The sequence below is a fragment of the Micromys minutus genome (assembly GCF_963924665.1).
Source record: "Micromys minutus genome assembly, chromosome: 28".
NCBI classification, from domain to species: Eukaryota; Metazoa; Chordata; class Mammalia; order Rodentia; family Muridae; genus Micromys; species Micromys minutus.
Genome location: NC_137963.1, coordinates 34,632,439 through 34,655,512, shown reverse-complemented (window position 1 = coordinate 34,655,512; position 23,074 = coordinate 34,632,439). Strand labels below are relative to the sequence as shown.

Sequence of the window (23,074 nt, the reverse complement as noted above, 5' to 3'; positions counted from 1 at the left end):
TAGGCAAAGGGGTGACTACTTAATTGATGCGGGGGGGGGGGGGTTCCTGCTGATGGAATCGTTAAGAATTAGGAGGTGAAGTGGTTATTGCCGACTATTCTAAGTGTGTTAAGTGCTACTGTGTTGCTTATTTTTAAATGGCTATCACCATGCTTTGTTGAGTTTCACCTCGCTTAAAAAGAAAAAGTTTTGAGAACCTTCTCTTTGCCCTTCTCTGGGCTTGGAATCTTCTTAACCGGTCTACGGAGAAAGAAACACTCCGTCTTCATCCTTGGGGGAGGGGTAAGGGCCTTGTCGGAAGAAGGACCCCAGCCCCCAGTTGTTTAAGCCTCTGTGCTTTCGTCGCCGCTCCCGCCTTGGGTTCCACTGGGTAGGCACACAGTCGTGTCCCGGGGGCGGTGCACAGAGCCGGGGTCCTCGGGGAGGGGGAGCGCACACACCCTCTCGGGAGACACGTCCCGCCGGTTGGAAGCACAAAAGTTGGCTCTCAACTCGGAGCAGGAGGGGGTGCCGTTCCCAGCCTCGTGGAGTCCCCGGGAAAAAAAAGGGCCCACGTCAGTCAGGAGGCTCGCGCTAAGTCGAGCGGGTGACTGCCACATTCCCGGTGTGGGGAAAATGCATTCTTTTGTTGTTGGCGGAGACCGGCCCCTTCCGCAGCTCCCGGGCCAAGGTGGGCAGCGCGGCGGGACCGCGGCTCGGGGAGGTGGGGACTGCACGGGGCCGCGCTCGCGCCCTCCGCGGCGCCCACCGAGCGCCAGGCGGCCGCGGCCCGCGAGGGGGCGGCGGCGGCGCGGGGCTTTGTGGCCGCGGCGCGCGCGGCGGGGCCTGGCCGGCCGGGGGCGCGCGGCCGCCCGGCGCCTGGAGCCCGCGGCCCTGCCGGCCGCCCAGCCCGCCCGAGCAGCCCAGGCCGCCGCGCCCGCGCCTCCGCGCGCCTCCCCGGGACTCGCGGCCGCCGCGCCGCCGCTGCAGGTAGGAGGCTGAGGCCGGGAGGGCCGCGGCCCCGCGGGGGAGGCGGGCGGAGCGGGAGCGCCGGGGTCCGGCGGGCTCCGGGGCCGAGCCGCCGCGCCCTCCTCCCCGAAGGCCGCCTGCGCGCGCCGCGGTGCCCCCGGAGCCCCCGGAGCCCGGCCGGCCTGCCGCGTACAAAGCGCCGGCGCGTGGGCCTCGCACACGCGCTGGAGCTCCCGGGACGGGGGCTCGGAGCCAGGGGCCCGGGAGGCATCTTGGGGGTGAAATCCGGCAGAGCCCGCGGAGCCGCGTCCCCACTGTACAGGGAACTGCGCTCGCCGCTTTTCAGTACTTGTCTCCATTGAGACTCTCTGCCTCCTCCAGTCCGGTCCCGAGGTAGAAAGGGCTGGGTCCCTCCTTGCGAGGATCTTAGGAGAAAAACAGTGCATCACGTCCCTGCCCGACTGACCTTGGGGAAGCTCCTTTACTCCGAGGCTGCTGGATCGATGTTTCTATAATGGGGGAGTAGGGTGTGATGTAATACCCACCCCCAAGTACTATTGTGAGAGATAATGTGTGTCTGCTGATAGCTAAAATTAAGCACTTCGTGTCCCAGGCCCTAGGTCCTAAACAGTTGGCTTGAATTATTAAATAATCGCACTTGCAATGGTAGCTCTGGCAATCTGCAAATTGTAGTTTTTTTTTTCTTTTTTCTTTTTATGTTGGAGTTAGAAACAAGAATTTAGTCTCCTGTACTGATTATTGAGAATGGATGTTTTATTGCTATGATAAGTACGAAAATGTTTTGCGGTTCTTAGGAGAGAATGGCTCTAGGGTAAAGACACATATTTTCACACATTTAAAACTGGAGCTGGAATAATGGGGTCTGAGTTGTTTGGGGATTTCAGCATGTCCGGAGAGACCGTGAATGTGTAGTTACTCAGTAAATTGTTGAAAGTTAATAAAATAGTTCCTGAGTTTAGGATTGAGGACAGCTGTGAGAGTTTGAGACCAGAGAGGAAGAAAAGGGTTGAAGAAAAAGTATTTCAAAACCTGGAGAAAGATGGGGCCATCTGCTTACTCTCCCCACAACTGCACCCTGAGACAGGTCCATTCTGAGGAGGTAGCTGGACAGGTCCAGAAGAGACATCAGAAGTTGTCTTTCTTCACTGGCGAAAGCGTTCAGATGTCATGCAGGTATTGCCAAAGCACTACGTGTCTCAGGAAACAGTCGTTCCTGGCAGTGTGCTTCAGATGACGCAAGCCAATGGAACCCCCAAGCTTGATCAGATGCGGAACATCCCAGGGGCCCAACTGATGTGAGGACAGGGACTTGCGACCCTTGCTCACTGCAGTGACACAGTGGGCTTGAAGGAACTTTGGCGTTTCAGTTTGGGACACAGAATTGAAAGGCTTTGTTGCCTGGGCGAAAACGTGAGGGAGATGGGAAATATCCCGGGGTTGCAGTAGGGGGAAGGGCAGTCCAAGGCCTGTTCTCAGAGAGGCACCCTGCCATCTTCCAAGGTCTTACCTACTCTTGCCTTTCCCATGAGTGAACCCCACAGACTTCTTAGATAAAGGGGTTTTGTTTTAAACTTCGACTCAGAAGTGGATTTTGGGGTTCACGGAGATAGTTAGGGTAACAAGTAATATGCAGTGTGGAAAGAGCAAGTGCTCTGGGGAAGATGGACCGTTGGGCCTCATCTGTTTCCTGGATACCTCTCACCTTTGTGATCATGGTGTGAGTGTGAGAGAGAATATGACATTTTCCCCCAAGTAGTTGGCAGGGAACTCCAACTGTAGGACGTTCATTCAAAAAGGAAAAAAAAAGTCTGGAGTGCCAGTCCTTTGCTGAGTCATGCTACATGCTGAGTTGCAGAGTCAGACATTATATCTTTCCTTAGGAGTTTCCCATTGCAGAGAAGGAGATGGTCACCAAGAGCAAGTTACAAAACATGTGGGAAGCATCACTGGCTGACATTTATGACGGACAGCCAGCTTGTAGAAGCGCTGGTCACCTCCTTCCTAGAGCCTCTGGCCAGGATGGGACGCGTTTGAGCCTGACAGCAGAGATTCCGGAAGTTCCGTGACCTTTTATCTCATCCACTGCTCCCAAGCCTCAGCTGCGACATTCGTTCTCTTTGTAAAGAATGAGGTTGCGCTGTTCATAGAGCTTGTAAGGTCCGGAGGGTCCGGAGAATGCGCTACGGTATTTACGTGAGAGAATCAGTAAGTAGATAGGTCGCAGAAGTAAGGGGATGATGGTTAGTGAGCAGCATCCAGCACAGATGACTAGAGGTAGACCAACTGATAGAACAACCGGGAGACTAGATCAACCCCAGGGCTTACAAATAGGCGGCTGTGAAGTCCAACCGGAGAAACCCCGTCGAGGCGGTGAGCTGGAATTTCCAACCCCAAGTCCCAGGTGGCGTGGGATCATCTCCTTAGGTAAAAGAACAAACAGCAGCAGATAGAGAAAGAACGTACTCAGACGGGGAGTTCAGAATTGTGAAACCGTGGAAGCTGAGACAGTCAAGCTGGAGCACCCAATGGCAGAGTCCCCGGCTACAGGGCCCTCCCGATCCGCTCCATGCATGAGCATTCGATGAACTTAGAGCTTCCGGTTCCGTTAAGCTGGCTGCAGACAGTTTCCCTCCTAGCCCTTCTCAACGATGGACTGTGCGTGGTATCTGCCCACGGTGACTCGCTGTTTTGCTCGTTACAGAGTTAAGGAGCCAGCCTTCCCCAGGAGTGGGAGTCTTGGAGGAGACATTGGAGGGCCTCTCCGTACCCCGAGTCAGCTTTCACCAGGCGTAAGCAGCAGAGGATTATACATTGACCAGTATAATGTATGTCACACTCTCTGAACTCATTTTGGAGGGAAAGCTGTTGCATATAAACAAGAGTGTACGCGTTAGTTTAGGCACAGGAGCATTACACAGGGACTGGGTCTGTTAGGACAAAAATGGCCATGGAGGTGTTTGGTTTGACTATTGAAATAGTGGGTGGGGCAGGCAGGATGCAGAGAGGCCCTGAATGCTGCATGAGTTTGGACTGGTTTTATCACGGAGGAAGACGAAGAGATGTCACAGGGTACAGCAGGGTGGGCCATGTCACTGCACTGTAGGACTGTCCCTCTTGCGGCTGTACAGGGAAGGACACAGGGGGCATTTGGGAGACCGGTTAAGGTCTTACAGAAGACAGGAGAAGTGAGAACAGGGGAGATGGAAGTAAGCACTGAAGTGAATTGTAGACTGCAGTGGCACACGTTTGAGAACATGCTGAGGTTCTCGGCCTGGGAAGCCCCCGATCAGTCGTCATGAGACGTGTAGACAGCGGGGGTGTGGGGGGATAATTAGTATGACTATAGCTCTTTGGAGAATTGGTAATTTCTGAGGTACCCATATGGGGCAGTAACAGAGGAGGTTGGTCGGGAAATGTCAATAAGTCTGAACAAACACTGAGCATCTACTGTGTGAAAGGTGTGCATACGGTGCAGCTCCCCCTTGACAGAGCAGATGGGCTGCTGTGGTGAGAGCATCTTGATAGGCCAGAGCAGATCTAAGAGTCCTCTGATGTGGGAGTGGAGGAGACTGTCCTGGCTAAGACAAGCAGGAAGGCGTGGAACACCCCCAGAAGGGCACCTTCTGCAAGTCAGAAGCACTTCCCGAAGGGGGAGGCTTTAATATTGAATCTAAAGGCATTTCAGGGACGCCTGGGTGGGGACTGCTTTAGGATAGAGCTGTGGAGGAGATGAAGGAAGGGACCAGGACTTTTAAGAACACTTATCTAGCTTAAAGTGGGGTTTGTGTAAGTGAGAGGAGAGAGAGGAGGGTGAGGAGAGGGAACTTGCCTTAAACACAAGGCGCATCCACTCAAAGTCATGCTCAGACACCGACGGCAAAAATAACCACCAAGTTCTATGGCTGCCTGGAGAGAGTGGGGGCCACACAGTAGAAGAGTCGAGGCCAGTGCTGGTGCCAAGCCCTCCAAAGAGAAAGGAGGAGAGGAGGAAAGCATGTTGGGTGGCTGTCCTGGGCAGACAGGTTTGAGCCTGTGAGCGGAACTGGACAGCCACAGTTATGGTCTCTGAAAAGCTGCCACTTCTACTGCCTTTGGGACTCTCCTGGTATTCTCAGGAACCAGAAAACTGTCATTTCCCGATTAATCCCTTGCCAAAAAGATATTTTGGACAGTAGAAAATGTAGCTGTAATTAATAAAAAAAAATTTAAAAAACCAACAACAAAACAAATGTCAGGCAGACATGTGACAGCAGGGATGGCAAACATCGAATGCCTGCTGCTTGGTGGCAGTCTTCAAGATGCCGGAGAACTGACCCTCGGCAAAAGCTACTTTCCCCGGAATGGCTAAAATTTGAAAGTTAAACCAAGGACTAATCGAAGGGCCAGGATCATTCATTGTGCTGCAAGTATTTTATTTCCCTGCTCCAAAACCCGACCAGCTTAATGAACAATCAGAAAATGCCGCCCGTGTGTCTTTGGCAGTGGGCTGTGGAAATTGCAGAGGAATGACTGCTAATCTGGACCACCTGCCCTGGGTGGGACTTAGAAAACACCTGCTTTAGCTGTAATTTAGAGATGAGGAGCCGACGGGGAGGAAAGAGGACCTGCTGCATGTCACAAAATAAGTGCCAGTATGCCCTTACGTTTTCAGATGACACATCAGTCAGCTTTCTGTTACTGTGCCTAAACTCTGAGCTAATTGGTTTATAAAAAGAAAAGGCTTGGGTTGGGGGCATAGCTGAGTTGTGGGCACTTCCGCAGCATACAGGAAGCCCCAGGCTTAGTCCCTAGCATTGCAGTTGGGAACTGGTAAAGGTTATCTGGACTCATACTTTTTGTTTGTTTGAGACAGGTCGCCTTGGCTGGCCTGAAACTGTTTAGATGGAGCTGGCTTTGAACTCACAGAGATCCTCCTGCCTCTGCTTCTTGAGTGCTGGGCTTAAAGGTGTGTGCCACATGCCATATATTTTTTTAGGTCTTCATTCAGTTGGCCCTGTTGGTTTGGGTCCGTGGCAGGGCAGACGCTTATCCTATGCCAGGGGGCAAAGGGAAGATGGGGGAGGGGCTGGAGTTCTACTTCCTCCTCAGGTGCACTTTCCCTGTGTCCTGGAGCCATCTCATTAGCTCCGCCTCTGAAGGGTTCCGGTTCTTCCTGAGAATGTCAGTGGGCACCAGGCTCTGGGGAACACTTAGGATCTAACCACAGCAGATGGAGTGTTGAGGGAAGGCTTGAGAATACCTCAGAGAAAAGGGCACCTTAGCGGGGAAGATGTGGGGAGAGAGCTGGGAGATAAGCCCTGGCTTTTCAGCAGCAGCCTCGACCCCGTTATTAGGGTCCCAAGAAGCCCTTACGTGTGCCAAGCCTTAGACTTCTCATTTCTGAAGAAAGAAAGGTTGGATGGGGTCTTTTTCGTGTTAAAGTTTTTAATATGCTAGGACTTAGGTTATTTCGAAGAATGATTATTTTCAAGGTGATAAATTAGGAGAAAGAAAATAGGAACTAGCCTTACTTTCTGAGGGCAGACTAACCTGTTGGCAGGCACCACAGGAGGTGCACGCCAGTCCTCTCAGCCCACCCACTACTCCATGTATAATGGTTTAGTCCTTTCTGTCTCCTGTCGTGACCCTGTTTTGTTCTGATGCTCATTAGTTTGCAGTGAGCATTAAGGTTCTTGTCGTAGGAACAGCTCTGTCCTGGGGCACCTCTGCCACTGTCTCTCACACTGCTTCTCTGTGCTGTGTTACATTTCTGTGGACCAGCGATCTCTCCACCTTAGGGAGGACCATTCTTTCTGATACCAGCTCAGGGCTGCTGCTCTTTCAGGCCACATGCATCTCCGTGCCTCTGCATTCTCTTCCTCCCTTCCCCCGTGTGTGCACAGACACATCCTGGTCATAGCATCCTTTAACACAGTCCTTTGCATATATTTCTTTCTCTCTAGGAGCATTGTCCTACTCAGGGTGCAGATTGTTTCTTATTCCTCCTCCCCACTTTAAAAGGAAGTCTGAACCACCTCCTTTGGCTCTTTCTGTTCACATTCTTGACTGTCAGATGGCCTCTTGTTCACAAGAGGGCAGGCCTCTCTTCCCTCCCCTGAGCAGCCAAGCCACATGGTCCTTTGTTAAGGTGTCTGTTCCTGGATGCCATTCCTTTCAGAGTTCTTCCCGAGATGTGGGGTTCGCGTATCCCTTACATTTTAGAGCTCTGCTCAGCCTTCTGCAGGAGTGCATTCTCCACAGGGTTCATTTTGTGTCTGAAATAAGCTGGTAAATACATATTTGTTATATAGGTTGTGCTACTTTGGAAACAGTTTGAAATGGGGGCAAAACAGAGACAACAGCACAGTGCGCCAAAGCTCCGGTCCTGAACTAGTGCTCACACTGTGCAGAGCTGGTCTCTCTCACTGAAGGGCTTTGTGCATTGCAGAGATGCAGTTTGAATGTCAGTCAGATCTGAGCCATCTTGCTTCATTTCCCTTCACCATGGGGGCCTGACGCATTACTGTCCTGACCCCTGTCTGAGGTCTCCACTCCAGCTTCTCAGTTACAAGGATTAACTTCGAAGAGTGATTCCCCCACCCCCACAAACAGTAATAGAAACAAAACCTTTGCCATTTCTCTAGACTTTGCTCAAGCCTTAAGACGTAGTTTCATCCTTGGTGGACTTAAAAATCACACTGTCATATCGGTCTTCTTTGGTTGCTGTAGCAAAATAAAGATGGGATGACCTGAACACAGAAGCTTTCTTCCTCGTAATTTAGTGGCTGGGAGGTCCAGGATCTTAGGCCCTTGGCTCTTGGTTCCTTGTCATCTTAGTGTGCTCACCTTGCCTCTGCCCACAGCTGGAGGGAGAGTGTGCAAGGTCTCTGAGCTCTCTTCCTGTAGGTCCTACCAGTTGGACCAAAGACACACACTCAGGGTCTCATTTAATCTTAATTACTTCTTTAAATGTCCAATCCCAAATTCAGCCCATTGGAGGTTAGGGATTTGGCAGTGGAATTCGGCAAATGATAAGACAGTTGTCCGGTTCACACACAGCCGGCTTTTTCCTTTTAAGGTGAATATTAAATGGACTAGTTCCTGGTCATCAGCTTCTGGTGGTTTAATCAATGTCAGTGTTTTGGGAATTTCGGTAATGACTTTGTTCCTTTACCACATTAGAATCACTGTGCTCTTTTGTGTAGACCTGTCTCCAGGTCTTTGCCAAGCCCCAGGGGAACTTTCACTGCATTTGAATTTTGCTGTTTTATTGACTATTTTTTACTTTACCGCAGCTTAGTGAACTTTAACACAGCCTTTAACATGCATGTGATATTCTGCATGTGGCTGGTGGTTTTATTCTTATATAAGGTGTACATATGCCTTTGCTGTCAACTGGAGCCCACCTGTGCGGGTCAGTGGGCTGCCCTGTGATTATAGCCTTGATAAGAACAGGAAACAAGTCAGCAGAACAGCAGCCTTAAGGAGGGGTTGCTACTGGGTAGAATACAGGCCAGGGAAGGCAGCCCAGTTCTAGCAAAATCTCATGCAGCAGGGAAGGGCTGCTGTGTTGCCATCTGTAACTGATTACAGACGTTGTGGCATAGCTCTCAGATAGATGATGCTTTTTGGCCTTGGTATTTCTGGTGATGGGCTTTGCTAGGGAGATCTCTTACTTGAGAGTTTGTGTGATGAGAACTGTCAGTCAGGTGCTCCTGTGGGATGTCAGCCTGCCCCTTCAGTGTGGACCACTTAGAGCTCTACATTATCTCCACAGTTACTTCCAGACAGTTTCTTATCAGATCAGCTGGAGAAATTATTTCAGAGTTCCGATTAGACTGAGGGTGGGTGGTTTGGTGGGGAAAGTGTGGGCCCTCAGATTAAGAGAGGGAGGAGGGGATAGAGGCAAGGGGAGTGTGTGGGGGGAGAGGGCAGAGCAGACCCAGCCCCACCCCTCCCAAGCCGTGCTATTGATACCCTTTGCCAGCAGACCACTGGATTGCTAAGTGATATCATTTACCAGGGAGCAGAAACCATCACTAGATCTGAAACGAGAGAAACCCAAGCATGGGCCTTGTAGGCATGTGCTGGCTTCGACTCCTGGTTTGTCACTTTCTATACCTGTAATCATGGCAGCTTCCTGGGCCTCAGTTTCCTTATCTTGGAAATAGAAATAACAAATTAGTTTGTAGAGTTAAGCAGTCTACTTTACAAGACTGTTGGGAATCCACAAGGAAATGTTGGGGTATAAAAGCTTGGGGCTTACCCCTGAATCCCTTTTAGCTTGCTGTAGAACACAACCACATGGCCCAGAAAGGCCTGGTGTTCTACAAAATTAAGCAAAGTAAATTAGCAACTCTGGTTGTACTTAGCTAGTGATTAAATAACAGTTTAGTTAATAGGCTGTTAATGGTCCCCAGGTGTTGGTAATTCTGGGTATTTGCTTTTGAGAGCCGTTGTATAATTTCTTCTGGTGCTTAGATTTTTCTTTAACAGAAAAATTGAAGTGTAACGGATGATGCTCTCAAGAGCAATTTAGGGGAGGATGAAATGGGGTGCTGCACCTAAGTCAATTGCTCTAACTACAGCCTAACCTACAGCCAGAATCCTGTAATGCTCAGCTGCTCTTCCTGGGGCCCAACTGACAGAACTCTTTGCAAAGTTTGACACCCCCATCCCAGCCCATACTTTTCCATCTCCTGATGGCAGCCGGTGGGCCTGCACTGCAAGGAGACTTCTCGAATCGCTTGGCAGTTAACTCCAGTTCTACCAAGTGTCACAGAGACCGAACCCCAGAGTATGGTTTGTGTGAGCAACAAAGGGGCTTTTCCCCTGCACAGCAGGCACAGAGTTGACTGCCATGGAACACACAGGGTCGGACATGCTGAAAGTGGACGCAAGTCAGCAACAGTTTACAAAGATGTCTTTTGAGGCAGCAATTCATTTTCTAGGTTTTATTTTGTGAAATAGAGAAATATTTATTTTAAAAGTATAGATACACACATATATGCTATATGTAAAATAACTTTACACATCACGGAAGAAAAAGGGGGAGCAAAATGTTTTTCATTTGTGAGGTACAAATCTGAGTCTCTCGAGGATCAATTCTTAAAAGAGTGTGTTGGGGGGGTAATGGGAGAAAATAGACATATTATGTCTCCTGAGGCCTGTAGGGGAGGCAGAGTTAGCTCTGGGAACTGGCAGGGCTTTTTTATTTTTTATTTTGGCTTCATTTTGTTGTTGTTTTAAGAACATCCATTGTACCCACTGACTATAATAAAGGCTCTAAAATTATATATGTACACATACATATGTAATAAAACATAATATTATATATGTAGTATATATAATATGTATACATATATATGTAATAAAACACCAGGAAGTTGGGCACAGGCTTGTTTTAAGGTAGTGATGACACGGAAGAGGGCAGTTGGATGGGACCTGTGCTGGCAGATTTTAGTCTGGGGAGCACAGGGTCATAGTGAGTAGACACTGATGAAGGTAAAGAATTAATTTTGGTCCATGGGGAGGAAGGAGCCCCTATTGGGTGCTACAGGGTCACAAAAGCAAAACAGTCAAAGCACATGCTGGAGAACGTGAGGGAGCCAGGGATACCTCCTCAAAGAAAAATGACCCTTTACGTACACTCGTTTAAGGTTTTAGGCCAACCTGCCTTTGACACATACTATTGTCTTTGTAACTCTGGCACTTCATGTGCCCCGTGTGGCAGTGAAGAGAGAGGCCTGGTGGGGGTGGCCCCAACCTCCCCAGTAGCAGTCAACAGAAGCCTGACTTGGGATGAGCTGTGGAGACTTGTGAGCCCCTGATCAGATTCTGCTGTCCTCAGTTAAAGTCCCGGTCTCAGGGCGTCTGATCTGGTCGGGTCTGGTCCAGCTTCAGTCTGATACAGGTTATTTGATTGTTTGTTTTTAATAGGATTTTTATAGGATAGTTTTTAAGATTAAATAAAGTTTGTGTGTGTGTGTGTGTGTGTGTGTGTGCCACATGGTGTGTGGGTGCCTGTAGAAGCCTGAATAGGACATTAGCTCACCTAAAGCTTGAATTATAGTCCATTGTGAGCCGCTTAACAACTCAGCTCTGCTGGAGGTGCTGAGAACAACTCTGGAAGAGCATCAAGCACTCATGACTGCCTAGCCGTCTCTCCAGCCCCCATAATGGGATAATTTTAAAAAGCCTTCAGCTAAGTGAGATCCTGTTTACAAACAGGAAAAAAGAAAGAAAGGAAGTCACAGCCTTTCCCCCATGTGTACACACACACACACACACACACACACACACACACACACCCTTATGGAAAATTTCAAATGCACAGAATGCTGGAGAAAAGAAGGAACTGGGTGTCTCCCTCACTCTTGGCGTTCAGGTGACCTCACTTCTTGATAGCAGGGCTCCTCCCAAGGTGTTTCCCACTTCTTTTGATACGCAATGGACAGTTCTCAGTGGACTGTATAATCAATATTTTGAAGTGTGCCCTTAGCTCTGAGCAAAAGAGTCCTGGCGAGCATAAGCAGAGGGAGGGGACATAACTGCTGGTGTCCCCGCAGCTGCTGCAGCCCATGCTCGAGCCACCACTTATGTGAGGGATGTGTCTTACTGAAAATGTCTTGCATGAAGACATGGGACCTTGTAGGTCTCATACCCGAGCAGTGAGGCGCTTGAACTGGGGGGTGAAAGGGGCTTACTCAGCTCTGTAGAGGATGGCAGGGTGCTAGAACGAGCCCTGGTTGAATAATTTGAAACTGCCCAAGGTCCAAGGAGTAGTCACAGAACGACAGCAGGAACACTAGTCTACTGGGAGAGGAAGGCCCCAGACTGCCTGCCGAGTCACGGCCTTTGTGCCCTGGGCAACTCCCTTCAGCTTTGGCCCTTGGTCCCCTTACTCATGCTTTGCCTCTAAGTACACACTCCTGAAGTACAGAAGCTGTTACACTGCAGACACTTGAAAGTGGCCCCAGACTGATGGGTCACAGGCTTCACCTCTCTCTCTTTTTACTTCTTTTCTTTGAGACACGATCTCACACTGTAGCCTAGACTGGTTTAGAACTCACAGCAGTCCACTTCCCTCAGCCTCCCGTACGTGGCTGGCTTCCACCTCACATTTTGAAGAAGAACCTGAGGTTGTTCCAGGTAATTACTTAAGTCCAGGATCTAAACTGGAAATATTGCAAAGGCCTTGGGTTCCATTCCCAGCACCCACATGGTGGCTGGCGGCTGTCCGTAATTCCAGTCAGAGGAAATCCAGCCCCCTCTTCTGACCTCCCCAGGCACCAGGCATACAAGTGGTCCATAGTTACACATGCGGGTAAGGCACACACATAAATAAATCTAAAATAATTAAGATAAAGATACCAGCTATCCACGAGCAATTTCCTTACGATTCTGAGATCTTGGAAGGGCTTTTACATAGCTTAGTCTGTCCTATTTGACTGTGGTCTCTTATCTTCATCTGTGCCAAAATCAAACAAACAAATTGAGCAAGCTGTTTATTTCCAAAGCTGCGGATGTTTGGGGAACTAAGCAGTTTCTTACATAAAGCAGAGGTAAGTTAGGGCTGAGAGTGGTAGTGTAGGTGCGCAAAGGCTCCTGGGAACTTGACAGTGAAGTCTCATGCTCAATAAAGTTGTGGATATTTTCCTGTGACTCAGCATTAGTGGAAAAGAAGTTACTTGCCCCCCTCTAAAGAAAGGAACAAAGGTAGGGAATTAAGCCTCCGGTGACTTGTGACATTTTCGTAGCTCTAGAGTTGGTAATTCTTGCTTTCAACCTCCTTTGCAGGCTAGCCAGCGACCGGGAGAAATAGAGTGGAAAATGCAAAACAACGAAATTATTAAACCTGCCAAGTACTTCTCAGAGCTGGAGAAGAGCATCTTGCTTGCCTTAGTGGAGAAGTACAAGTATGTCCTGGAATGCAAGAAAAGCGACGCGCGGACTATCGCCCTCAAGCAGCGGACCTGGCAGGCCTTGGCCCACGAGTACAACTCGCAGCCCAGCGTGTCGCTGCGGGACTTCAAACAGCTGAAGAAGTGCTGGGAGAACATCAAGGCTCGGACCAAAAAAATTATGGCCCACGAGAGGAGGGAGAAAGTGAAGCGCGGCGGGAGCCCTCTGCTGAGCAGCCATGTCCTGGACAAGGAGAAGATCAGCAGCATGCTGCCGGAGCAGCTGTACTTCCTCCAGAGCCCGCCCGAGGAGGAGCCCGAGTACCACCAGGATGCAGCCGCCCAAGGTACCGTCCGCACGCAGCCGGTTGGGCCGTTGCATAGGGCATCCAGAACAGAAGCATGTCGCTCACCTTTGTGCAGTGTCTCTTTACGGTTATTGCTCGGCCATAAAGAGCTGCATGTGGAACATGCTCATTCATGAAGCGCTCTGCTTGCTTAGCTCAAACTATCTCCACTTTATTAAAGGACACTTGGTGGAGATTGATATTCATTGGCTCAGTCTTTTAAAAAGTTATTACTGAGGGCCTGCTGTGTCAGGTACTACATTAAGTCTCTCAAAAGGCCGTGCTAAACGAGTAAACTATTTCTAATTAAAAAAACAGAAGTCCAGATTAGTGGCTAGAGAGATGGCTTCGTGGTTCCAATACTTGCTATTAGTCTTGCAGAGGACCAGAGTTCTGCTCCCAGCACCCACATTGGGCAGTGTACAGTCCTGTAATCCCTTCCCTGGGCATCAATACCCTTTCTGGTGTGTGCAGGCACCCACATGCTCAGATACATAGCCTCATATAGGCATACACACGTAAAGATGAATTAAAGAACCTTTAAAAAGCAGTGCATCAGAAGAATAGAGACCAAATTTTCAACAGTTCCCGACTCTTTTTAAGACAGGAAGTGACCTCGTTCTATAAAGGTGCACCGCCCTTTGCAGAGGGCGCAGGAAGCAGAGGAAGGTCGGTGAGGATGCGCCGGGGCTGCAGAGGTGCTGTAAGGATTCCAAGCACTAGCCAGGGAAATCTGCTTCTTAGATTGCAGAACACTGAAGCCAGTGTCCCCAGAGTAGACAGAGCTCTCAGGGACTGGCTCTTGTTAATTAAAAGTCATAAGAAACTGTCTGAAACCAAGAGTGCTGTGTGGACTGAGAAAGGTAATTACCACGTGAGCCAAATCCATGCTCTTGATTGACACTTTTCCCTGCGAGCAGGTCACCCCAGGAAGCTAAATTAGGACATAAATGTGGCTAGCCAATCAGTTGGTAAAGGCTAACTCCAGCCTAGGTGACTACTGTGGTCAGGGCCCGGACCCTATGCCTCATTTCCTGATGTTCGGGACCTGTCCGGAGCTTGGTTTGTGGGCTGTGCCTAGCTAACTCTTGGCAGGCAGTCCCCATGGGCACTGTGGGCTCCTTTCTCTTACGCTGCTTCTGTGAGGCACGCGCTCCCTTTGCTGACCTTCGTGGCTCCGTCCCTTTCTCTCTTGTTGGCCGGCCGCAGGGCATCCAGGCAGTACAACACTGTAGACGCAGCTCTGGGATGGAGGGAAGTGAGTTATCAGTGTCGCTTCCCACGTGCCTAACTTCCCTTGGGTCCTGGGCTGAGGAAGGTACTCATGTGTGTTCTAAGTTGTTATGACTCAATTTTACATATTCTTTCTATTTTAATAAATTACATTTACTCTGTGTGTGCACATGTGTGTGCCGGTGTGTGAGTGTGTGAGTGTGTGTCACATGTGATGGTCAGAGGATAACTTTTGGGAGTTTTCTATCATATGAATCCTGGGGATTGAACTCTGGTGTCACACTTGGTGACAAGTAGCTCACCAGCCCTCAGGGGGCTCATTTTGGGGACAAAATACCTTCCCCCCATACTTTTAAAATCTGAGGTCAGATCTAGAGATTTTACCTTATGACTTTTTCTCTTTCTTTTGGAAAAAAAATGCAATTCAATTCATTTACTCAAATAAGGTTTAGAGCAAGAAGGAAATAAAATATGAATCTTTTTTCTTCTAACCCCTTTGAGAAAAGGTTTCTCTGTGTAACTCTGGCTGTCCTGGAACTCACTGTCTGGACCAGGCTGGCCTTGAATTCACAGAGATCCACCTGACTGCCTCCTGGGTGCTGGGCTAGAGGTGTGCACTGCCAGCTTCCTTTCTTCTCTTTCAGATTCAGTCTTATGAAGCCCTGGCTGTTCTGGAACTCTATATAGACTACACTGTCATTGATCTCATAGAGGTCTAACTGATTCTGCCTCCCAGGTACTAGGACTAGAAGTGTGCACCACTACATCTGAGCAAAACACAGATTCTTGATGCTCTTTCTGTGGTGTCATTTGTTAGAGACTCATTAGTAAGAAATTATTAAGGTTTATTTGATTTAACACAGATGTGTGACTAATGTGTGTGTGTGTGTGTGTGTGTGTGTATGTGTGTGTGTGTGTGTGTGCACCACAGGTACCCATGAGCTGCCTGATGTGGCTGCTGGGATCCAAACCCCAGCCCTTTGAAGCAGCAGCAAGTGCTCTTATTGCTGAGCCGTCCCTGCAAGTTGTTTAAACTTAGGTATTTGTACATAGGTAGCACTAGAGACTTCCCTTTTCTGCTGGTGCTTTTTAAAATACAGCCAAAGCTCCTTTCCATGTCAGACGTGGAGAGCAGTCACTTGGGAAGTGTGCCCAGCGTGATGTTAATACAGTTAGGGCACCAGGACTCTGCAATTCAGTTTATTTTAGGAAGTCAGGGAGGAGGGGCTGCAGAGGTGACCCAATGGGTAAAGTGCTTGCTCTTCAAGCACAGGGACCTGAGTTCAGGCCCCAGTTCTGTAGGGGTGGGAACAGGAGGATCTCTGGAGTCATCAAGGGAATGAGGCACAGCCAACTTCCATCTGGCCTAGAGGAGGTCGGCACATGTTCATGTTCCCAACTCTGTCTTTAAGAGCCCTCCCTCCCTCTCCCTCCCTTTCTACTGCCCTCATCTTCCCCCTCCCTTTCTCTCTCCTTCCCTCCTTCTCCCTCTCTCCCCCTCCCTCCTCCCTCCCTATCCACCTCCTCCTCTCTCTCCATCCCCTCCCTCCCTCTCCCTCCCTCCTCCCTCCCTATCCACCTCCTCCTCTCTCTCCATCCCCTCCCTCCCTCTCCCTCCCTCCTCCCTCCCTATCCACCTCCTCCTCTCTCTCCATCCCCTCCCTACCTCTCTCCCTTCTCCTCCCTCACTGTCTCCTTCCCTCTCTCCGTCCTCTCTGTCTCTCACACACAGTAGAAATAAAATTAAACAAACAGAAGATTAAAACAAAATGCTAGGATCACCAGTGATCTCTTCTGGCACTTGGTGGAGAAAGGGCAGCAGGTCTGAGCACTGTGCTGCTTTTGTTTTCAGTACTCGAGCACCAGGACAGCGACCCCAAGTGGCTGGAGGCCAATCTGCAGGAGGCTGTGTGAGTGGGTACAACTGAGATGTTCTGTAACCACACACCTCATTCTGAGGCTTTAATACCACCAAAACAATCATCAATAATTTAACGTTAGCTAACTGTTTGAGTAAGGTTTTACATATATAGGATTAAAATATATCACATAACCAGTGTAGCTTTTGTAATGTGGGGATAAGCATTCAGAATCACTCACACAACTTATATGCTGCTCTGATGGTCAGCGCAGTGCTGCTGACACTCTGAGTCTTAGCGTCTCTATTCTGGCCCAAACATCATGACTAAGAAGCAAGTTGGGGAGGGAAGGGTTTATTCAGCTTACACTTCCACATCGCTGTTCATCACCAAAGGAAGTCAGGACTGGAACTCAAGCAGGTCAGGAAGCAGGAGCTGATGCAGAGGCCATGGAGGGATGTCACTTACTGGCTTGCTTCCCCTGGCTTGCTCAGCCTGCTTTCTTATAGAACCCAGGTCTACCAGCCCAGGGATGGCTCCACCCACAATGGGCGGGGCCAGGGATGGCTCCACCCATAATGGGCTGGGCCCTCCCCCCTTGATCACTAGTTGAGAAAATGCCTTACAGCTGATCTCATGTAGGCATTTCCTCAACTGAGGCTCCTTTCTCTGTGATAACTCCAGCTTGTGTCAAGTGGACACAAAACCAGCCAGTGCATCTGTGTTAGCGGAACTAGCTTCCCAGAGGCATGCTGGGATTTATTATGTCAAACAGGACGGAGTTCAGCCGGTTCCACCAGAGGCCTCCCTCAGCTAATGCTTTGTGCGAGATGATATCACTGAGTCACCAACCCCCGTATGTTTATGGCTTTGTCAGAGACTTAACACGTGCAACAACGTTTGAACACAGTGGTCTTACACTTAAGGAGCCTATGTAGGACCATATTATAAGAAAATCAGCATTTGTCCTGTAAGCCCTGGCTCTTGAAAGCAGTTTCCAGTGTGCAGACTTGGTGATCTGTGATAATTTAATTATCCCTTTTGAGGAACCGGCATGGAGAAGATTGGCCGAGTAGGTAGGATGACAAGTTAGATAAATACCAACCCAGGTAAGTCATCAGGGTTGACAGCAGGCACCTCTGCCCCTTGAGCCATGTCTCTGGTCATTTAAATACATTTACGAGAACTAGGCAATTTTAGTAGCAGCCACATGTTTGGGAGAAGTTATATTTAATTTTGTATGCATTGTATCTCTACTATGAAGCTATAATTAGGTCACACAAACATTTCCTTCTAAGTCCTATTATTCTTTTAGGCTGTGACCTCAGGTACAGAGGACTGAGTTGTACCCCGGTGTGGCACACTTGCCTCCTTGGTCTGTGCAGTGGTGCTCTTGTGTGTAGTTCTGTGTGTGTGTTCTGTATTACACCCAGCAGGTCTGCTGTGATAGTGCTCCCTCTCAAGGAGGCCCTGCTGTGGGTAGCTCTCTCTTTTCCATTTTCTCACCTAGAACAGTTTAAGATCTGGGTCCATTGATGCATGTAAACCCAGCCTTTTAATTTTAGTTAAGATGTGAGAGCCTTCTGTGTGCACCCACCCCGTTGCTGGTTCTCTGTCATCCCTTTCTCACTCTGGTGAGGATGATGGGATTGTCCTACAGCTCTCTTCTCATCTCTTCATAGTTGTAGGAGGCTTTTCCTGTGGATGCTAATTTTACTCAAATTACCCAAGTGATAGAACACCCTCTTGGCTGTGTGCTCAATCCCAGAAAGCCTTCCTACTCTTTTTGCATAGATTTGGGTGTCTACTTTGGGTGGGGTGGTGGGAGAGAGCGTGTAGGGAGCGTGTTTGCAGGAGGCTACTATCTCCAGGGCAGGCTCTTTCCAGTTAAGGGACTCAGCCTGAGCGCTTGCTTTTGCATTGCTGCTGCTGTTTGTCTGAAGGTCACTTGACTACTCTGCGTGGATTTGAGTCCTGGCCTCTGCCAGTCTTAAGAGGTATAGTTGTTTTTCTATGGAATGTATATTCAGCACACATTTTAAAAAGGGTAGTTTAGAAGGAGCCATTTCTTTCTCATGAACATTAAGATGCTGTATGATTTTGTTGTCTTGCAGACTTGGATCTGAATCCTAGATGTCATCTAGCCAGATGGCCGTGGATGCTGGATTTGTTTTTCTGTGGTCATGCTGTCCTCACGGGGTTATAAAGATTAGACGGGTGATTGTAAACTGCTAGTTACCTGTTGGCAGCTGTCACTGCCACCACCATGTCCTTGAAGCCCAGCAGTGAGATAAGCCTTGCGCCGTGATGGGTAACCGTTAAAGACTCATCCCAGTGGAATCAAAGCTGTGAGGCTAGGGGTGTCCAAAAACAGTGTTTTCAGTCCCCACAAAGCCATTTTCAGTTCTGAGCTTTTCAGATTAGAAAGATAATGTCGTTGATGCTCAACATTTGAGGGCCTCTGTAACCTGGGGGCCAGGTTACCCCATTTCTTTGTCCTGTACCCCAGTCCCTCAGTTGTGTCAGGTGGAAGAGCTGTGTCCCACCGTTGGCAGTTAAGTGCACATGCATGTTCAGTGCTTGGTGCTTCCCAGGCTGTGCTGGGCTCTCTCTCCGTGAGAGTGAAGCGGGAGGCAGGTTTTATCTCCAAAGAGCTGGGCATGAGGGAGGAAACGACCGAGACCTTTTTTTCCTCCTTTCTCTTTCTTTTTTTGGAGAGAGGGGTTAGATATTTGTTCATTTAAAAGATTTATTTCTATTTTATGTTTGTAAGTGTTTTGCCTGTACAAGCTGTGGACTTGTAGTGCCCACAGAGGCCAGCAGAGGGCATTAGATTCCCCTGGAACTGAAATCAGGGTGCTGGGAATCAAACCTGGGTGTTCTAGAGATCAGCAAGTGCTCTTAATAGCTGAGCCATTTCTCCAGCCCCAGATATTTATTTCTGAGACAGAAAGCTACGGAGCCCTAGCTGACAGCAAACAGACGCAGACGTGCCCCCACCTCAGTCCTCTGCGTGCTGGGAGGCAGGCATGTATGATAATGTCTGGCTTAGCTCCGTGGGTGCTGGCCCAGGAAGGTAGAGTTTGCAGGAAGGACACTGTCGGGGTGAGAACCATAGGACTGGGTGAGAATGCTAGGGAGACATTTCCATTATCTAGATGATACAGAAGCCTTTTAAATTTTTTCTCTACCAATAGTTTCTGGACTTCAGATCTCTGTACTTTTTCTTTAGCCTTAATTAGAGACCACTTATAGTTGCTATCTTAACCCTTGGAGTGGAACCATCCAGCCAGACAGTAGCCATTCTCCTTTCATTAACAGAGCATTCCAAATTACATTTCCCCCAGCAGACATTATTAACATTCCCAGCATCCTATCTTCCAGAAGAATGTAATGGACGTATAATGTAACCAATTTTGTTAACAAATTAATATTACTTTTCTCTAAGGAGAAGATTCTCATTATTGAGAATGCAGAGCTTCTCAAGAAAGCCTTGGAGTCACAGCTAGAAACCTCCTGGGTGTGTCCGGAGGGTGCTGGAGGACTTGTGTTGGGAGACCGCTTGCCTACCACGAAAAGCCCTGTGGTCAGTTAGCATCACATAAAACCAGAAGTGGTGGTGTAATCCCAGCATCATCGGGTAGTGGGGTGGGGAATAGGGGCAGGACGATCGAAAGTTCAAGGTTATCCCCAGCTACACAGGAAGGTGGAGGACAGCCTGGGCTAGAGGCCCTATCACAAACAAGCAAGCAAGCAAAATGACTTCATGAGTTATTGGAGCTAGTGACTTTCTTACTGAAATTCTCTAATCCCAATATTACTGCCCTGTAAGTAACTCCAGTGTAAACACTGCACCAATCCAAAGGAGTCCTTTTGTATCTATGTGCTCTCTTCCTCGTGGATTCGAAGGTTCAGCTGGTAAGTATTACTAGCCATCCACAGGGTAGCAGGCCAAATAATTAATATCCAAGAATAAATGAAATGAGCCAGGCCTGGTGCCAAAACATAACACGGTGTGCTGAGTGTTGATAAGGAGAACCCTTCAGGAGAAGCTGAGGATTCAGAACAAGAGTGTTGGCCCTGAACCAGTAGGAATCACAGAGAAGGCTGGGAAGCAGACAGTGGTGTGCGGAGCAAGCACTGGGCCTGACGTCAGGCCGTGGGGACAGTGAGACACCGAAGAGAGTGACCGTAGGGGAGTGTTGGGTAGGACGGAACTGTGGTGCGTACTGTGGTTTGAAGAGTAAAACAAGATTCAAGGTTGGGGCCAGATTATTAGGTTAAATTGAGAACAGAACCAGACATGGGGACCTCGAGGAGTGATGAAATGGGGCAGGTAGATGGAGCAAGATCCTTAGTACTCCAAGAGCTGCAGAGGACTCCAATGAGTCGTGAGAGAACTCCCAAAACACTCAGGGAGGGCAATGAGTCAGGAGCTAATGAAGGAAGGGAGTGTTTAGGGTTGTCAAGTGTGGAGGAGAGGGTAAGGGAGATAATAGTAACTGTTCTTGGGAGCTGGACCCCACCTCTTCTGCTCCGTGCTGGAGTTGACAGCCAGGTGGAGCCAGTTAAAGAGGCATGGAGGGAGGGAAGAGGGAAGGAGGGAGGGAGAGAGCCAGACAGTGTGGAGACTTTATCCCTAAGAAGGAGTGAGTGTAGGGCTGACTCCGAGGTCAGGAAGCCCGGTGGCACCCTTGGGAGAAACTGTCAAAGGTGATCAGAAAGGACAGACAGCACAAAGACTCGTTGCCCCATCTCAGGAGCTCGGGCTTATCAGAGTCAGGCACTTTTTGGTTTGGAATTTTCATCGCCATCTCAGGCTCTCTGACTCATGATAATCCTGTTCTGCGAGCACATCCCAGTGTTTGGTTCTAGAAATGACAAAGTCAGATGTGGTCAGAGGACCTGGACTTGAGGGCCAGCTGCAGATGCTACTGAGATTCGTCCTGTAGTCGGGAGAGTTGCAGTGAACGGAGTCGTGTTTTTCTTCTGCCCGTAAAACCGTCTAACGTGTTTCCTGCTACCGTCTTTGTCATTGTTTCTAGAATCCTTCGCTGCTTCAAATCGAGAACTGTGTGAGGATGAGAAAGAGTTTGTCCACTTTCCGGTATGTGAGGGGACCTCACAACCCGAACCTTCCTGTTCCGCTGTCAGGATAACAGCCAATAAAAACTACAGGAGCAAAACACCTCAGGAAGGTGCTCTGAAAAAGATGCACGAGGAAGAGCACCACCAGCAAATGTCCATCTTACAGTTGCAGTTGATCCAAATGAACGAGGTGCACGTGGCCAAAATCCAGCAGATAGAGCGGGAGTGCGAGATGGCGGAGGAGGAGCACAGGATCAAAATGGAAGTCCTCAATAAAAAGAAGATGTACTGGGAGAGAAAACTGCAGACTTTTACCAAGGAGTGGCCCGTTTCCTCCTTTAACCGGCCCTTTCCCAATTCACCCTAAGACTCGGGGATGGCTCCCTTGTAGTTAACGTGTGTTGGCGAGGCAAGTGTGGGACTTGACCGCGGTGGTCAGGAGCCCACGACAGACTACAGCTAGGTGAATTAGAGCGGTAGTAGTCACGTATTTAAGAATACATTCAGGTAAACAGCTGCACACCGTCTACCCCCAAAGTGGCCAAGAAGCTGGTACAGTCTTCTAGAAGTCACCACTCTGCGTGCTATAATTCTGAATGTAATGTTCTTAATCAGAATTCATAGGCGACCATGAGTGAGTGTTGGTTTCTGTTTTCTAAAGAACGGCAAGTGTGATGATAAAGGAACATGGCTGGTGATTTCGGCTTTACCTTTTAGTGGGTGTCTGTTTGTTTCTCAGCGGATGGAGCTTTTACTCCCGGTGTGAAGCCTGCCCACTGCGTGGCTGTTTCTCCACCTTTTTAGTGTACTCTGAGTGTGGATGTTTGAAGAGCCCAGCCTTCGGAAGGGTGTTTCCTCATGTGGGTTACAAACTGCCTTTTAAGACTTTCCCCAAAGAGGCTTTCCAACCATGTCTCCAGCAGTGTGTCGGTCTCAGTAGAAGTAGGGATGTAACAACTTTGAGGGCTTAATGTTCATTTAGGTTTCTACATCCTGTTTGTTTTTATTAAAAATGTCTTAAAATTTTATAGTTACACTGTGTATGTTTTTAAAGGTGCTGCTATCCGAGCCCAGACCCCTCCCAACTTTTTACTGTGAGTGACCGGTTGTCTTAGTCTCTAACCCCCTTAGGCGAGACCCCGCCCTCTCTGTGCTCATCAGGGTATGAGCTGATGATGCTGTATGCAGGTGTTGACCACCAATCAGGGTTAGAATTTATATTCAACTGTTACCAACGTGTTTGGACATTTGGATGGATAAATGGGTGTTTCGATCGAGCTGTGATGCTTCTGCTGTAGCCTGATGTTTAAAAAATGGTTTTATTTTTTTTCCGAGTCCGGGCAGTAGTAGCTGGAAGCTTCAGAGGGATCCTTAAGTGCTAAGGCAGAGGAGCAGAACAGCGAGATTCTGTATTTGGGGTGGGGGGTAACAGTAAGAGCTCGTGTTCTAAGTGGGGCTCTGCCTGAAGGTGCTGTGTAACTCTGGCTAACTCCCTAAAACCTTCGCCTGGTGCTTCCTGTCCACAGAAGGAAGGAGTTGAACTAGACATTCGGAGCCTGTTTCAGCTCCTTAGCCGCAGTGTGCCGCTGACATCAGGGCAGCCTGGGGGGCCATGAGTCCACACAGAGTTGTCTCCGGAAGTGGCCAAGCTTTGGAATCTGGGTCCCGGGACTTGTTAGATTTTGTATGGTTCACT

General features: G+C 49.0%; 1 protein-coding gene across 4 annotated transcripts; it reads left to right on the top strand.

Moving 5' to 3' along the window:
• The first annotated feature begins 559 nt into the window (after positions 1 to 559).
• Positions 560 to 22,431, top strand: MSANTD3 (Myb/SANT DNA binding domain containing 3). Of its 4 annotated transcripts, none has more exons than XM_080940363.1 (4): positions 560 to 670; positions 3,671 to 3,794; positions 12,748 to 13,198; positions 21,336 to 22,431. In XM_080940363.1, the coding sequence occupies exons 3-4, from the start codon at positions 12,781 to 12,783 to the stop codon at positions 21,743 to 21,745; spliced, it is 828 nt and encodes a 275-aa protein (XP_080796489.1). In that variant the 5' UTR covers positions 560 to 670; positions 3,671 to 3,794; positions 12,748 to 12,780; the 3' UTR covers positions 21,746 to 22,431. The 4 variants fall into 4 exon arrangements, with proteins under 4 accessions (XP_080796489.1, XP_080796490.1, XP_080796488.1 ...); XM_080940362.1 differs by lacking the exon at positions 560 to 670 and adding an exon at positions 841 to 969; XM_080940364.1 differs by lacking the exon at positions 3,671 to 3,794 and having other exon boundaries at positions 564 to 670.
• Positions 22,432 to 23,074: the final 643 nt, after the last annotated feature.